Genomic DNA, 17848 nt, shown 5'->3' on the forward strand with positions numbered 1-17848 from the left:
GCAGCACGTGGGTGTGTTTGTTCTTTTCAGCTCTGTGCCAATGATATCCTGGATGGAGTTGAGGACCTCATTGATGGGATTTCTCATCTGCCAGAGCCAGACAAGACCCTTCACCCGCAGGACACGGAGCCCCAGCACAACTCTGGACATGGGGATGAGGAAGGTGAGAGAAGTGATGGCTTCTGGAACCTCAAACACCAGCATCTTTGGGGTGGGAGGAAGATACATCTTGGTGTAAAACATAGGCAAAGCACAACTTGCTGCTGTTTCAAAGGTTAATGGATTCCTCATCAGGGAGGAGGAAAAACACTGGGGGTTCCTCAGGATGGTCCTCTCAAGTTTTTTCTCTTTTAACACAATGATTCTAGCTGTAAAATGAAACTCTTGCTTGTCATGATTTTCATTTAATTGCATGCTCTTTAGGTTGCAGTTGTGGCTTGTTGCCAAAGGTAAGGCTGCCTGATCTCTCTTTTTTTCCACAAGTGAGAGTTAGCACTGTCCCTGATGATGCACATCCAGACATCCCATGTGGTCACTGTGTGGGTCTGGTTTCCATGTGGTTTCTTCTTTGGTTCAGACTGTTATGGTTTTCCTCATGGCCAAAGGGAATCAATGTGGCTTTTCTGTAGCAGGGCAGATTTTGCTGCAAATAACACAACTGCAGGATTAACACACTAGCAAATCCCTAGGTAGGAATTTCAGTTCTTTCTAGCCAAAAAGCTATTGTGGACTGTTGATGTTTCACCCTGGGGGTGGCTGCATTTCAGCTGCAGACAAAGCCTCCATGTTATATTAGTAAAGCACTTTGGGGGATCTTTCGAAGAGATCAGCGCTCTGCAGGTGAAGGAGAGAGCCCCAGCTGTGCCTTTGCTGCACAGCTCTTGCTGCTGCTTATGGAGGAGCTTTAGGAGTCTGTACAAACGTGGGGCTTTGTAGGATTAAAAACTAATTGGAAGGGAATGGGAGGAGAAGACAAAGGGAGGGCGCTGCCCATACTGGGAACCTCAGAGATGGCTTTTCAGTAAGCTATGTGGTATCTTGAGCTAGAAATAATTATCTTCCCTGAGAGCCACTGATCTTCCTTTAATCTCCTTTTCAGCTCCCTTTTCTGGAATATATCTAAGCGCTGTAATAGAATTGCAAACAAGAATGATTGGCTAAGCATTCTACCTATCCTAATCCAGCAGCCCATTGGGCAGTGGTAATACCAGATATTTGTCCCTGCACCAAAGTCAGTAACTCCTAGATGAATGCCTGTAAAAGGTCAACTTCTTGAATTTCTTTTCATTTGTTTGTTTTTGCTGGGAATAGTCTGTGCAATGTGATATTGCAAGTGTGAGAATGACAGCTGGAAAATCAGGACTTCCCTTCTGTCCTTGCAACCATCATAATAAAATATATTTGGCTTTCTTAAGAAATGGTGCCACAGCAAAACACCCTTATGGAGCTACACAGTAAGAAGCAAGGCACAACCGCAGGCAGAGACCAATTCTTCTGAAAGTCAGTGAAGTTTGTTACCTTAATTGTAATTCTCTGTGTCCTGCAGTGCTTGCCTGGCTGTTTAAATGTGTTCTGGCCTTCAGGGGTTATTGTCCTCCTAAAAAGTGCTGGAACTGGAGAGTTAGGCACAGTATTTTGATGAGTCTTTAAAGGCTGTTAAAGCACTAGAGTGCTTTGCAACATTAAGTGCAAATGGCTGCTGCAAATGAATTAAGCTTCTATTAGGACCAGAAATACTCCCTGCTCTCTCCCAAAGCATTGTTATGCTTTGGAAGTTTTCCCTGAAAGTCAGGAATGGTGAGGTTTTAGTCCCAAGGACCAGAGCTCCTCCTGGAGACTGCTAGGGCTGCAGTTCTTTTCTGCTGAAGTGAGATGCTCCAATTCAGCCAATCATGACTCTGGCAGCATTGTGTAGGGAGGAAAAAGGGTCTCATATGAGAAGAGAAGGACCATTTAGGACTGTACAAAGTACAGGCAGGTTCTGTAACTTTCTTGGGAACTCTGTGTGCGAACAGCTTTGGTTTTTTGAAGAGAAGGGTCAGAAACTTGCTTGCAAACAACAGTTGATACTGTCCAGCTCACAAGTCTTTTCCAGGTAAAGCTCATACCTCCATTTGTCAGAAGAGCAGAGGAAAACCTGCTGTCTTGGCTGCCTCCTGACATCATGTGAGATACTCTGCCTGTTATAGCTTGTCTCGACTTATTTTCCATCTTTCCTTTCAGCCTTAAAAGAAGATTTGCTGAATGATCCCCTGGTGGGAAAGAAAACAGACCAACTGGGGCTGCCTCAAACACTGCAGCAGGAGTTTTCACTGATCAATGTGCAGATCCGAAATGTCAATGTGGAGGTACAGAGTTTTCTTTTGCTGGCTTGTTGGGAGGGGATGTGGGCAGGCTGGCTTATTGGATCCTTTAGAGGGGAACCTTCTTTGCTGCAGTGACTGCTGTCTGTAAACAAGTTTTATCCTGGGCTGTCAAGATCCTCTTGGCCAGGGGTAGTAGGAATGAGGATAATCCCAGACAGTGGTTTTAAAAAAACTGTTTCAGCACAGTAAGTGCACTGGCTGATCTTGAGAAGGCTGGATGGTGTTTTCTTCTCTGCCTAGACTGTAGAGTGGAAGGTGACTTTTTACATGCAGTTGATCTCATTTTAACTGGTCCTGAATCCCATCTGTTGAACTCTGTCCCCCAGTTTTGCCCCCTTCCTTGCACCCCAAACTCTCCTCTGTGCATGGAAGCGAACTGGAGGCACATCCCTGGACTGGGCTGGGAGGCTCGAGGCAGCTGCCTGTCTCCTTTCCCCACCCCTGTGGTTTCACTGCTCATGGTGTGATCCTGATGTAGTTTTCTACTGCCTGTTCCTGCTGCACTGGGCCAGGAGCTCTCCATGGCCAAGTGAAGTGGGCTGGGGTGCTGTTGTGAGCAGAGCCCCTTTGTTGTGCTACCTGGGCTGGCCACAGTGTCTGGATGCTGGAATGTCAGTCTGCTGGTGTGAGCTGAGCCTGTCCCCATCTGCCTGGGGCTTTTTGCTGTCACTGTGTTCCCTGCCCTTGAGAACAGCATGACTTCGTCTTATGTGCAGAGGAATCAGTCCCTCAGCATGAATTTAAGCCACTGTAAGTGTAAAAGTCCTGGGAGATCTAACTAGAGACCAATTGCTTTTCCCTCACAGATGGATGCGGTGAGTCGCAGCTGTACGGTGTCGGTGCACTGCGGCAACCACAGAGTCAGGATGCTGGTGATGTTCCCTGTCCAGTATCCCAATAATGCTGCACCATCCTTCCAGTTCATCAACCCAACCTCCATCACAGCTTCCATGAAGGCAAAGCTGCTGAAGGTGTGTAAGGAGTAGAGAGTGTCTTTATAAATTTACAAATGATGGATACTTGACGTTGGGATTTTTGAGATATAACTAAACATCAGACTTTGCTGAAGACATAGCACAGGTTATGTTGAACTGGTAAATTGTGAAGCCCGTAGGATGAGGTTTTTTTTGGTGCTGCAGCCCAGTGTTTGGGGCTGCAGCACCAACAATGCTTCTTCATTGCTGCTGTGTTCCAATGTGATGTGTATTGCCTGAGGATCCCTAACATCTTCTCCTCATGCAGTTGCCCTCAAGCCAGTAATAGACAAAATGACCAGCTAACCATCCACCTGCAGAGTGATGCTATTTTTGAGCTAGGATGTTGCTTACTGCTCTACTACACAAGCTGCTTTAAAAATGAGGGGATTTTTTTTACACAGGCCCTGCTAATTCAGACCAGGTGTTTAATCATCTGGTGTAGCAAATACTATTGCTAATTAAATCCTTTCCCCAGCAACACATTGATGGATCAGTTTGGGTTTCCTCCTGAAAAAACCTGATCCAGTTTGCCACAAACTGGCATAAAACATATGGACTGCAGTAATATTGAAGCCTACATCCTGGCTCAGTGTGCTGCTAGGTGAACCTCAGTGCTCTGATCAAAGCACACAGCCATTCCTCAGAGCAGACAGCACACCAGTGGCTCCAGTGGACGTTAGGAGATGTCTGTGACCTGTTCCTGGCATCTGAGCTGCTCTGCAGACAAAAAGGATGTGGGCAAAGTGTGGATGTAACTGTGAATAAAGTCGTGTCTTGTATGTATTCCAGATACTGAAAGACACTTCCCTGCAGAAAGTGAAGCGGAACCAGAGCTGCCTGGAGCCTTGCCTGCGTCAGCTGGTCTCCTGGCTGGAGTCTGTTGTGGTACGGAGAGCTGCGTGGGCTCCCTGCCCTAGTTTGTTGTCTTTTCCCATGTCCCACACTTCTGACTCTGCAGTGAGAGTCTGGCCTTGTTAGATGTGTAAATAGACCCCTGAGACTGGCCATTACATTTGTGTGAGCACTTCTGGTTAATGTTGAAGAGAGCTGGGTGGATGATTAGATGTATTTTTGTTTTCCACTAATGAAGCCCTGAAGGTTTGCTTTGGGGAACTCTGATATCCAGGTTACCAGGAGTGACTGGAGATTGGAGAATCTTAGTGGTGCATGGGAGCTTCCCAGCTCAGAATGTATTTCACTGACTGCCAGGGCAGGGTTATCATCTGTGAGAGAAGGTAAGAGGCCTCAGGTTGTTGATGGAGACATTCTTGTCTCAAAGGCAGTGGCAGATGTCTTCACCTTCTCTGTTCAAAGTCAAAGGTCCTTCTAGTCCTATTCTAGGGTTTTTGTTTTCTTCCCTGAAAAAAAAACCCAAACTGTGAAAATCTGGTTTTTTCTGCAGCCTTCTGCTGAGGTTTTGTAGGGATGATACTGCAGATAAATCTAAGTCACACTCTGCTCTTAGCTGTGAGATCTGTCATACCTACTCAGCATCCCAGTGTCAGGTATTAGGTCTTTGTGTGGGTGAAGTGTACTGGAGTGGGTGTTTTTAGCATTCAGGAAAAGATTGGAGACTCTCCTCAGGTTTCTTTTCTGAGAGGTTTTGTTTATTCATGACAAATAAAGGGCTGGGGTTTTTTTTTTTTTTTTTTTACATGTGAAGGCTTATTCTGCTTGGTTGCAGCAGTAATATTGTAAGAATGGGAACTTTCTCTGTTGTATGGAAATCTGATGACTCGAGGCACCACTGCTTTCAAAGAATTCATTTGGACTGAAGTTGTAGTATTATTTATCCACATAAATGCAGATTTCTGCCAAAATTCCTGTGGATAGTCCTGATGACCCCAGTAATTCACACTACCTGCCTTCCTCACTTGAAGACTCCCAGCCTGTGTTTGACACCCCACAGTTGTGTGGCATTCCCACTCAAGGAGATTTTGTGCATCATTGAGGTATCGTGTTCAGCTCAACTAGCTGTCTTGAGCATCATATCCAGAGTTTGAAGGTCAGATTTTCTGTATAGTTTCCTCCTGTTCCTCTCCAAGTTAAGCTCTGCATTTCAACACGGTTATGGTGGGAGAGAAGTCTCTGGACAAGCAGCCAGAGCAGCTTTTTCCTCAAAGGCAAATGTGCCTGCAAGTGCCTCTGCAGCTGAGGCAGCAACTGTGCTCTGAGCTTGGTCTGCACTGGCTCCAAGGATGAGCAGCTTCTGTGAGGCTGCTTGGCACTGCCATGTCTGATCTCTGGCTGGATTTCTCTGCTGTGGCAGCAGGAGTGTGACCTTGTGTACTTTCTGTTTCAGAACCAAGAGGACAGCACATCCAGCAATCCCTATGCTCTGTCCAACTCCGTGACACCCCCCTTGCCCACGTTCGCCCGGGTCTCCAATGCCTACGGCTCCTACCAGGACTCAAACATCCCATTTCCACGGACCTCTGGAGCCAGGTTCTGTGGTGCAGGTCAGCCCTGTCACTGATCCATTCAAACAGGTACCCAGGGAATGGTCCTTTTAGATGTCTTGGGGAGCACTTGCCTCTGAACAAGATGAGGTTTGGTCATTGCCATGCAAGGAGTAAGGAATGGTGTTAAAGTAGTGATACTGTGGTAAATTTAGAGGTGAGACTAGTTAGCAACTGTTTGCAGTTGGGGTTGCATGTGGGGCTTTAGCATTTGGAAATGCAGGGCTAGCTGAAGAGATAACCTTTGGCTTGTGGCATGCCAGAAGCATTGACAGATCTTTTTATAGAACACTGGGAATAGCTGTTTTCCTTGCCTAGTTCTCTGCTACCAGCATCACATTACTGGGTGTATTTTGGCACTCAGTCTTCACAAAACTCCTGTGATTTGGAGTTGAATTTACCCCTTGCTGAAACCATATTCATATTACTAACCACTCTTTTCTCATTCTTCACTCTTTCACTTATCCAAAATAGCTTTCCCAAGGTCATTAAGAAACTTCCCCTAAAGGAAAGATGGGGTACAATAACATCCAGGTTTCCAGGAGAGCACATAGAGGGTAAAGTTCATTAAAAACCAGGTTAAGATCTGAGTAAGAACTGTTAAGTTTCACTGAGCTGTTTCAGATGCACACATGCCTTCTCTGAACCTGACTGCATCCCAGTGTAAGCACATTTTGAAAGCTGCTTTTCATACAGGCCTCCCTGAATTCCCAAGTAAAACAGAATAATATTGATTGAATAGGCCCAATAAAGCCTGCTGCATCCTGAAATGCTTGCAAGAGTAGGTGGCTGAAGACACTTGAGAGGCTAACAAATGGGATAAGGCTTGTGAGAGAATGTTTTGCAGTTGGTTTCAGATGTCTGGGGCTCTCCTGTTGAAGAAGAGAGTTGTACAAGCTGCAGTGGTTTCTCTGCATTGCCAAACATCACCTCACTTACCTCTGGAGTAACAGTGCTTGGCAAGTTCTGGTGGAGAGTTAAACATGAGCATACATTTGCTCATTTTCTTTCCCTGTCTTTTCTCTAACAGCTATAAGCCACTTGAAGTTGTGCTTTTGAGAGAAACATCTCAAAACCCCCATGCTTTGTAGTGGGTTTGCAGGGAGTTGATTTGGGTTGAGAGAATGTCTGCTTTTAGTTTATAATTAGTAAGGGCAGTGGATAAGAACCAAGCCCCCTGCCTCTGATACACAGGGAAATTTGGTCATTTAGTTTGAACCACCCCTGAGTGATCTCCTCCTTGCTGCACGATCTTGATGCCATGTCCTGTCCCTTCAGGGTACCTGGTGTATTTCACGAGACCCATGACCATGCACCGCGCCGTGTCCCCGATGGAGCCCACACCCAGGTGAGTCCCCTGTGTGCCCTTTGAGCTGTGCTGCTGTCAGGGGCAGGAAAGCAGGAAAATACCAGGTTCTGCATTGGAGCTTGTCCCCTCCAGTATTAGCTGTGCCCTCAGCGCAGAGCACCTGGGCCCTTACACCACAGGGCCTCAGCAGAGACTTCTTCCCAGACAGTGGCACCATTGCTGGCAGCTTGGGTTGGTGGAGATGTCAGTGTGAGCTGCAGGGTGTTTTGGTGGGAAAAGGCCCTGGAAGTGTGTTCCCTTTCTTCCAGGTCTCTGTCAGCTTTATCAGCCTACCACAGTGGCCTCATCACTCCGATGAAGATCCGCACGGAGACTCCGGGCAACCTGCGCTTGTACAGTGGGAGCCCAACGCGCAGTGAGAAGGAGCAGGTCTCCATCAGCTCCTTCTACTACAAAGAAAGGGTAAGTACCACACCAGAACACTGCTGCCAGCACTTCAGCCTTCATGATCTGTTTTCCTTTCATTTAGCATTGCTAGTAACAGAAGCTTTATATTTCTCTCAAAAAGACATCTTTTTACAGGCAGCTCTGTCAAATGGATTTATCTCCTATTAGTAACTTCTTTACCAATCCTCTCTAGCATTTAACCTGCTTATTTTGATGTTTCTCTGTGCTGACCAGCACAGTTCCCTTCTGTGCATTACACTGTCTCCCTTTGCATTATGTAGGGTTAAAATCTCACCATGTAAAAAGTTGTAGTCTTCGGATAGGTACAGATAGGCAGCTCTTGTTGTTCTGGGTAGTCCCTGATACATAAAACTGCAAAGGGTTGTGACTCTCTGCAGCTCTCTGCCAACCTCTCCTAGTCTATGGGATGTGGTTGGTTATTTCTATTTCAGGTGTCTCTTTCAGGGATATGTGCCCTTTTTTTTTTATCTAAACAAAAATAATTTCTACATGATTCTCTGAAGACATTCCAATTCACATAATTCTAGTTTAGGTGAAGGTTTTGCTGTTGTTCCTCTTTACAAGGCTTTGGAGAAGAGTGGGATTGTTTCCTTCTGGGACATGGTGGGTGAGAAGGACCTGTGGTAATTGTAGGGTGGCTGCAGGGTAGTTGTAAAGCAGCTGTGAGGGCCTGGTGTGCTTGGACCAGATGCTGTGGGAGCAGTAGGCCAAGCAGATTGTTAGAAACTAATTGTGCTTCAGTAGGGGGTGAAGTGGCTTGCAAAAATGCAGTAAGCTTCCACTGGGAGCCTCAGAATTTGGGGCATTGAGTAGTTTATTCACTGTCCCTGCAGAGGACATGGATCTGTTGCAGCAGTGAAGAGCTTCCAGGTAACCCAAGGAAAGCCAAAAGTTGTCTGCACTCTGCTGGCAGAAGGGTTTGGGAACTCGTGTTCCAGGAGCAGAGGAAGTCAAAGCCTTGAACACCCATCCTTCCTGGGCACCCAGACAAGTCTTGTTTTTCTGGTGGTGCTGGGTGTGTCAGCCCATCCTGTCTCTGGGACTGTGTCCTGCTTACATGATGTCATTACAGCTCCCAGCTGTGGGGAGAGCCCCTGTCCCCAGTGCAAGTTCTGCTTCCATACAGACCACAGAAGACTCTGAGTCCCCATCCTGTTCTTTTTTCCCACACAAGCTTTTCATTTTTTTTATTAAAAGAGAAAATGGTGCTGCCTGGAATTACAGAAGAGAATTATAGCCTGTCCTGGTCTTTGTAGGAGAGTTTATTTAAAGAGCTACCTCTGTCCTCTGCAGCAGGCTTGTCCCCATACACAGCCTCTCTAAGATGACAGACAAGGCTAAAAATAACATGTGGATCCAGCTTGGTACAATTTCATGTGACCTGTCTCCCCAGCCCTTGTATTGATGGCAACAAGATTTTTGTCACAGGGTAAAAGAAATGAAGAGAACAAAGCATGTGTGCAGCCATATCTGCTGAAAGCCAAGGGAAATTCCTGTGTTCCCCTTCCCCTGCCGAGCTATCTTCTGGCATGCTGGAATAAATGTAAGAACCCTAGCAGGGAGCTGGTTTAAATGTTCTTGCAGATGAAATAGTATTAAAAAAATCCCCAAAAATCCTGTATCTCCCTTCAGGAAAGGTTTTCTGATTCTTCAGGAGTTGATGTCATGGCCTCTGTTAGATCAATGCTACATATTTTTGTTATTTCATTGGGACAGTTTTAAAAAGCCCAGACTCTGAGTTTAGTTAACTCCTAGCTCTGAAGCTTGGATTTTATATTCATATTAAATAAAAGCTGAAATTTTGTGCATCAAACTGTGATATCAGACAACCTCATCACCAAAACTGAATTTATCAGCCATAACCAAGTATTTAAATCCAGTGTAGCAACCACTGGCATCCACTACCATTAGCAAACAAATGGAATTTGCCCATTGCTAGACAGGAAAAGATGTCATGTTCCCATAAAGGCTGGGGAGCTGCTGATTTCCAGCAGAGAGCTCCTTAGTAAGCCAAAATGATGCTAAATCTAGCTCTGAGCCTTTCTGTGCTCATTTAAATATGTGTATATATATGTGCATGCACTCACACACATCTATATATATATATATATATATACACATATCTTTCTCACTTCTTATTCACACATGCACACTCCTCATTTCTTCCTCCCTCTTTTTCACTTCTCAAAAAAAACCCCCACTGAAGAGCAGTAGTCAGCAGAAAGGAGGAGCTTTCTCTGTATCATGGCATTGCTGTCAGTGTTTTGAAGCTGAGTGTCTCTTAAAGAAGGTGCCATGGAGTTTTTTCCCCCTGCAGTTAGAGGGTCCTGCCCGTGGTGACCTGGGGGCTGCTTAGCCTTGCTGTACCTGGGTGTGGTGACAGGGGTGTCCTTATGCTTCCCATCAGGGAGCTGGTGGGGGGACTGAACTTAGTTTTGCTGCTTTTCCACTGTACTGAATTTCCTTCAACTAACCCTTTTCTCCTTCTCTGTGAGGCCTGCTGGAGGAACCTGTAGCACATGGCTGCAGCCTTCTCCTCTCTTTTTCCAGGGGGCCCTGCAGCCAGCCTTGGCTGCCTGGCTGTAGGGCTCTCCCAGCAGTGAGATGCAAGGGGATGTAGAGGCTCAAGACATGGTTGATGGTCCTGACTGTCTATCATCAACTGAAAACAAATGCAAAATACATTGTACCTGACCTAAATATCCTCTTTTATTGTGTTGACTCCTAGAGATCTGTACACACAACTTTTTTTCAAGTGAGTGTACAATAATGTGCTTTGAAAGATTCCATTTGCTGTTGCTGTAATACTGTGTGAGTACCTATTGCAATATCTTCAAGTTCCTAATGAAAGCCTCCTTTGGAGCTATTTGGCATAGTCAGTCAGTGAATTTGATTGCTCACTCAATCTGAATGAGTTTCTCAGCCCATTATGACAATACCCACATGGCCCTGCCAAGTAGCAGTGTCTCTACATCCCTTCTAATATCCTGACATATGGTTTTTATTGTTTAAAATGAAAGTGAACAGTTACAGCAGGTTCCAATGAATGAAGTTCTGGAGGATGCTGGATGTTAAAGGGAATCTGAGTGAGCAGGGGTGTCTGTTTAGCTTCCTGCAGATATCTGTGCCATGGCACTGGACAGCTGTGCTAAAAATGATGCAATTTACACTTAGCTGCCTTCCTCTTCAGGCAAGAGGAGTAAAACTTTGGAGTTTAGGCATGTGGGGCACTAGGGTGTTGTCTTCCGCTCAATTCATGATATGAACAAGGTCACATGAAGCAGTTCAGTGCTTCTTGCAGTAATACAGCTCCATGTGGAAGACTTTATTCAGATTTGTGTTTCCCAGAGTCTTCCATAGAGGCTGGTGTTGGGCACAGACACAGCAGCCCTTGCTCTGCCAGAGCCATCAGTAATGCTCTGTACAAATGTGTGAGGTGAAAGTGGTTTGCAATGTTCACTGTGTACCAGAGCCATTGAGAACAGTATCTTTTACTCTGCTGGTTCAGGGCACGTTTCATTTCAGTTTATTTACCTTTGTCTTTAACTCTCTTGGTGTCTCTCTTGCCTCCTCCTGGGTATAATGTTTTCGCGTACAGATGTCTCCTCGCTCTGCCCGGCGCCGTTGGTCCATACAAGCAATTAACGACTTCCCGGTACTGTGTGCTGTGCTAATTCTGTCCTTGATATGACCCTGTCTTCTGCCCAAGGGCCCAAGAATAAAATGCCACCTGCCTGCCTTTGAGTAACCTGCACAGAGCTGGGGGACTCACGCTCCACGCAGGGCTAGGGCTTCACAAGAGCAGATGAACCTGTAAGTGGGCAGGAGCAGACAGTCGTTGGCAAGGTGCTGTTACTGACCCACAGGATGCCTGTTTCACCTGGCCTTGTGGTCAGGAAAGGATGCCAAGGGGTAATTTGAAGTGTAAGAAAAGATCAACCTCTAAGATACAGAGTGCACTGTAGAGGAGCTGAGTGATTATTATGTATCATCAACCAACTGATGAGACTGACATTAGAGCACCTAATTTCTGAAAAGATAAAGCCTTGCTGGAGAGGGAGGGAAGATCACTTAAGGGCTGTGGAAGAAACAAACTGGTTGAGTTTCTGACAACAGTCTGTCATCTCATTAGCATGAACTGCCACTTCTCAGTGCAATCCATCACACAGTCTTATTTCCTGGATCAAAAAATGCAATTTCTTCTTAACTTGTGATCTTCTCCCAGCCCTTGGAGTTGCACCGCTGCATTCATTCAGAGTGGTTGCACTTCAGCCACCCTGGCAGGTACTGCCTCCTCCTGGCACCTGCCCTGCCAAGTCTGCTTTGACTTTTGTTTTCCGATTGTCAGGTCCACGTGTCCCTCAGGCTCCAACATCATTCATGATAGCATCTTCTTGATGATATCAGGATTGCTCAAGCTGTGCTGTACATGTGGGCAATTACTATTTCATCACTCATCTTCCAAGCATAGATGAAGCTCAGAAAATTCCATTTCAATTTAAAGATGATCTCTTTAAGTCTGTTTGTCTTAATGTCTGCACCAACAACTGTTTTTTTACAGCTGCTGTCCTTCATGCTATCTCTTCATAAGACAGCAGGGAATAAAATAGAATCCTGTAACACCTGATTTAACTTGGTATAATAGGATCATGTTTTCCTAATTGCAAGAATTCTAAGACTGTACTAGCAAATAATAGGTGAAAGAAACCAGAAGTAATTTACTTGACTCTATCAAGGCATTTTACAAAGAGCCTTGTGAGCAGCAGAGGCAAGAAATGAAGTTCTGTCTTGAATCAGGAGCAGACTGAAAGAAAGAAAATCAAGCAATGAACTTGCCAGCTTGTGTGGTAAATTGCAGAGCACAAAGGCTATGGTTTAATTCCCTTACTACTGTCCTGGAAGGAAGAGCAAGTAGTGATGTGATTAAGTTATAATTTTCAATAATGCATATTTAAAAGGGATACAGGGGTTAGTCCAAGCCTTGAAGGATTGATTGTATTTGTGGATAACCTTTGAAAGAGGCTAAACTGACTCTCTGAAGGGGGCAGCAGTGCCTAAGGTGAAGACACAGGCTTACACAAGAAGAGGCATAGGTTATTAGTGCAAATAACATGCCTTCCTTCTGGAAGAAGAGCTCAGCATTGCTCAAGGTGTTTGGGGAAGCAAGAGTTTAGCAAGTTTACAAGAAGCAATAACTGCTCTTTCTTTCTAGCCTCCTCCTCTGAAGTGCCCATGCTTCAGGGCAGGTGCCAGCTATTGATTGATGGACGCTATAAAGAAATATTCCTTCTGTGGGGCACTTGATTCAAAAAGGCCTTGGATTTTTTTAGCACCTTTATGGCAGGTGCCTGATACTGTGGGAGATGCTGGAAATAGTAAATGTTGATTATTTTGAAGAGAAAATCCAGGCAGTGCTGCATGAACCACACGGGGGAGTTAATCTGTAGGCAGTTGTTCAGAATAAAGGAGCATAGCATTCTACAGGGAGGAAACAATTTTTGCATTTTATTTAAAAATAAATAAATACGAGAAGCAGCTTGAACCTGACTTGAGCAGGTTTAACTATTTTGTACATGTCTTATTGCAGCTTAATCTCTTGGCATTGAGTCTGTTCTTTTCTGTTCACAACCTTTACCTTTACCTTACTAATGCCAGTTTATACCACAAACCCTGAAATTTTGCATATGCTGATGTGAAACAGGCATTTTACATTTCAGGATCCTGCTTAAAGCCCTGCCTGCCTCAGCAGGATCCAAAGGCACACACACCCAAGTGTTCAGCATCCTTTCCAAGCGGGCAGCGTTTTGCAACTCCTGCTGCTGAGTGTGCAGTGATGATGGTGGTTGCTACAAAGCAGTTGGTGGCTTATTCTTGGGCTATCTGTTTCTACATGTAACCCATTTACTGCCATCGTTATCACCTCAGATTGCAGCAAATTACAGCCTTAGGTATAGTAGTGCAGGTGCAGGCTGGCTTTTTTAGTCATTATCCAGTGCTGTTCCCTGCTGTCACCTCCAACCCATGATTGCCATAAATGCTCTGGTTTCTTTCCTTCTCGTGCTCTGAGGAACTGATGAGTCTTAATTTACTTATCACTGTAGTTATTTTCTTTGGTGTCTTCCTCTCATTAAACTGAGGAGCAGCTGAGTAGATGCAGTTCTTGGCATGGATTCTAGGCTTCAGAAAGAGCTAGAAATGTCGTGGGCAGTGCAGAAGACCTGTGCCTTTGTCCTTCAGCTGCCAGCAGCTAGCTTGGTGCATGTTGATTCCTGCTTCAGCTCCAACTGTTATGTTCCCTGCTCCCCATCCTGACCTGTGCTCCAGCCCCGAGGAAGGGATGTGTTTCTGCTCTACCCTAATCCCCCTGAGCCTTGGTGACACCTTTTGATTACACCATAGTGGGAGCTTCTCCTGGGAGAAGAGGTGAAACAGGAGGGAGGTGGACCTTGGCCAGATAAACCCAACCTAAAGCTTTCTTTGTCTCTGATAATCCCTGTTAAATGCACTCAGATACCACCTGGTGGAGAGCTGCTCCTGTAATTAACACCAGCAATTATTGGATTCAAAGTGGAACTTCTGCTGTCAATGGTGATGAACTTTACCCCATCTCTGATGGTTCCCATACTTCTGATTGTGGGTTTTTTTTAATTCTTACTTGCTGTAGCTGAGGTAAACTGGAATTACAAAAAAACCCAGGCTTTTTTCATGGTGACTACATGTAGCTTTATGATTTTTTTTCTGTCACAGCTTTAGGGGCTGGAAGTGGTGGGCATGGAAGTGTAGTACAGGCAGGGCCTGTGGCCATTGACTAATTCCATTCCTGGAGCTGCACCAGTAAAGAATTAGGGTTTCCTTTTTTGGCAGTAAACAAGCAGAGTTAAAAGGAAGAAAACAGGACAATTTTGGTTTGAGTCCAAGTTCTCAGGGGGTTCTGGTACATTTAGTGTTTCCATTTGTATGGTGATATGCTAAAAGCAAGCAGTGGAAACCATTCATGAGAGCTCTTTTTCATTCTCATCTTCATTTGTTGTCATTCTCCTCCAAAAAAAAAGACCCAATTGCCTGTGGAAAATGATATGTGTTGTCCATGTTTGTAGTCTTGAAATGCCTGTTGGGAGGCTTCTTCAGTCTGCTCTTGCAGGAGGCAGGAGCAGGTTGAATCTGTTCCCAAGACTGGGCAGAGGGAGCTCTCCATCGACTCAGTCCCGGGGGCAGCTGGCTTACAGATGGCCAGAAGGTGGCAAGTTGCTCTCCAAATTACCTACCAAGCTCTAGAAGCTCTTGTTGATAGCCCTGCAGAACATGGTTCTGTGTCTGCAAGCCTGGGCTCAAACACCTGCTCAGACACAGCACAAATAACAGCTTTTGCTGTGAAGCCTGGTAGCCCTTCCAGGACCGTGCCTGAGCTCTTTCCTCCTGGCATGTCATTGTGCTGAGGCTCCCAAGTCACTCATACATTGATTTTGGTAGCCTCAGCAGCTCCTCACTGCACCTGGAGACAACATTTGCTGTCCTGAGAAAGAATGAGGTACTCAAGTGCCACTGTTACTTGGGAACCTTCTTGTAGTACAGCCCACGTCCTTCAGCATGGGATTGGCAGCTAAACCTCTAGGTGTTATCAAAACAGGATTAGCTTGCCCAACATCAAGAGAGGCAGAGCTGATCCAGACTGTGACTTGATTAGGAACTGATGGACTGAAGAGAGGTGGGTCTCTTGCCTGACCCCATTCTAGCCACCTTGCACTGCACAGTGCTCTTCACTTTCAGGGGACAGATAAATAGTGAAGGCAGATTCCTCTTGGATTAATTAGGATTTGAATAGCTGTGGCAGAGAACTAGTCAGTCAGCTTTTCCAGAGCACTGGGTGCTGACAGCCCTATTTCTACCAGTGTTTCACCCCTCTGAATGTTGGGCACCATGCAAGCTCTGCTCCTCTTTACTCAGGGGTGGTGGAAGATCGGGGGAATGGTGATGCTTTGGAACATCAGCATCCCTGGAAAAACCCACCTTTGCCTCCTTTGAGGCTGAAATGCCTTCTTCACTTGCTGTCAAGCTACAGTCTCTGATCCTCAGCTGTGCAGTGCTCAGAGAAGCTTCAGGAGCTCATCCTTTTTGCTTCTTGTGGCATGTGTTAGTTGTGTGCTCAGCATGGCAAGACCTCCTCAGCACACTGGCCTAAGCTTGGCCCAGGCAGGCAGTGGCATTTCTTAAGGTCATGAGTAGTTTATAAAGGACATTTTGTGTCTGATAAGCCTGTCCAGGTTCTCACAGGACTGCATGGTCATGTTCAAAAGCCATTTGGCACTCAGCCATCCCAGAGCTGGCCTCACCCCCAAAGTAAAGGTGATCCTGCTTGAAGATGCAAGTCCTGCCTTTCCCTATTCCAGTCTGCTCTTTAGGAGCACCAATGTGAGCCTGTGTAAGCTGTGTCTGCCTTGCAGAACCATCAGCACAGGGCCTGCTGGCCCCTTGAGAGAGGGGCTGTTGTGCTTGGATGTGTGGGAAGGCCCAGCATGAGTGTCCCAGGAGAGGCTCCCTAAGTCAGCATGACTGGGTTGATCTGTCGGCTCCGTGTGGCAGTGAGGGAAGGCACCATAGGAGAGCAGCATTGCAAAGCACTGGAACCCTGCCTAGCAGCCAGCACTTCTTTCAGTAGAGCTCCAGTGCCTTCTGCCTGTCGTGCTGCCACACATCCTCTCATCCCTCCTCCTCACTCTCCTAGAGCAAGGAGCTGGAAGAGGTCAGGATACCAGACAGATACTCTGGTGTTTCACACAGCCAAGGTAGCTTTATGCAGCTTGGCTTTAAGGTGGCCTCTGTATCTGTTACAGGGAGTATTTGGGAATCTTGGCTTCTTGTTTCTGTTCCCTCCTGTGGGTTCCTCTCCTTTCTTCTCCCCCTTCTTATGTCCTGAGCCAGCTGTAAGTAGCTGTGAGCAAGGGATCCTTGCTAGGAAAACTTGGGCCCTGCTTTATCATCTGTGAGTTGTTTGTTTGAAGCTGTTGATAAAGCAGGAGGTGGGAGCCCTGTGCTGGCACTGAACAGGGCTGTTCTCACCCTGAGAGGGCAGACCTAGAGACAGTCTGGAGCTGTGGGCTTGCCCTGAGGCAAAGGGCGAGCAGCAGCTGCCTCCTGCATGTCTCTGTGCTGATGCTGGCTGGAGTCAGCAGTGGTTTATCTGCAAAGGGTTCCCAGAGAATGAGAATTGAATGATCCTCCTGCCAAACTTGCCCAGGTTTGATTGGCATCTCAATGCTGATTGGTTCTATTATTGGCTTTCACAGGGAAACTCACAAAATACTTTTTGAGTGAGTTTGACCTTGAGCTTGCTGCCTTGACCTGCTTTTCACTTCCTACAGATGGAGATGCTTGTTCTCCTGGGCATGTCATGGATGTTTTCCTGGGTAACACAGAGCCTTCTGAAAGGCAGGTTTGGGTGCTGCTTGCATTATTCCTGACCCTAGTGCTTTGTTCCCTGTCCCAAGCAGCCTCCTGTCCTCTTCCCCAGTAACACCTTGCCATTGGTTCTGCAGAAATCAAGGAGGTGGAAAAGCAAACGAGAGGGGACAGACGCCAACAACCGACCCATCAAAGCTGCTGGGAAAGTTATCATCCAAGATATTTCCTGTTTGCTGCCTGTCCACAAGCTGCTGGGAGAGCTCTACATGTGAGTACACGTGGGTTTCATCCTTTTCCAAATGAAAGTAGCTGTCTTTGGCATTGCTGTGCTTTAATCCTGACGTCAGTCAGCATGGATCTGTGAACGTTTCTCTACATCCTTCCTCTTTCTTATCTCACTGCTTTTTTTGTATCCCCCTGCCTGTGAGAGGGCACCTGTCTCCTGTAAATCTGAAGAGTGTGAAGAAAGAAATTTGTGATGAGGTGTGGTCAGCAGAGTTTGAATCAGCATCATCACTGCAAACTTTACAGGTTCTGATTTTCACCTGCTAAAGAGAGAAATTATCAGTAGAAATTCTTTTTCAAATCTCATGTTAAATCACAGGCTTAAAAATCTCAGTAAATGCCTGTAAAACTATTAATAGCTCACAAAGATTTTTTAATTTCAGAAGTATTTAATATGTTCCCACTTAGAGTCTTGGTTTTACATATCAGGTCTGTTGTGCAGGTTGTTCTGTGTTACTAGAAAGGATGGAGTTCTGTGGGCATTTTTGTGTTTTTGTTGGTTTTGGGGTTTTGGTTTTTTTTTAACAAAAAAATCAAGCTCTTCAAAAAAAAAAAAGAGCTTCCTTTTTCCAGACTTTCTAAATC

At 45.8% G+C, this 17848-nt stretch overlaps 1 protein-coding gene across 4 annotated transcripts in view; it reads left to right on the plus strand.

The window, feature by feature from the left end:
- WDR59 (WD repeat domain 59) overlaps nt 1–17848 on the plus strand; it is a 47903-nt gene that overhangs the window by 20662 nt on the left and 9393 nt on the right. For 3 of the 4 annotated variants that reach the window (XR_009419364.1, XM_059481709.1, XM_059481710.1), the window contains exons 12-19: nt 31–163; nt 2224–2348; nt 3173–3337; nt 4133–4228; nt 5646–5802; nt 7081–7150; nt 7420–7573; nt 17113–17246. Coding sequence is in view for 3 of the 4 variants with exons in the window: in XM_059481709.1 (XP_059337692.1) it covers nt 31–163; nt 2224–2348; nt 3173–3337; nt 4133–4228; nt 5646–5802; nt 7081–7150; nt 7420–7573; nt 17113–17246 (1034 nt within the window). In the remaining variant the exon portion in view is untranslated. Of the gene's footprint in view, nt 1–30; nt 164–2223; nt 2349–3172; nt 3338–4132; nt 4229–5645; nt 5803–7080; nt 7151–7419; nt 7574–11177; nt 11235–17112; nt 17247–17848 lie in introns of all 4 variants that reach the window. The other variant, XM_059481711.1, reaches the window with a different exon arrangement.

Source organism: Ammospiza nelsoni, chromosome 13 (assembly GCF_027579445.1).
Source record: "Ammospiza nelsoni isolate bAmmNel1 chromosome 13, bAmmNel1.pri, whole genome shotgun sequence".
NCBI classification, from domain to species: Eukaryota; Metazoa; Chordata; class Aves; order Passeriformes; family Passerellidae; genus Ammospiza; species Ammospiza nelsoni.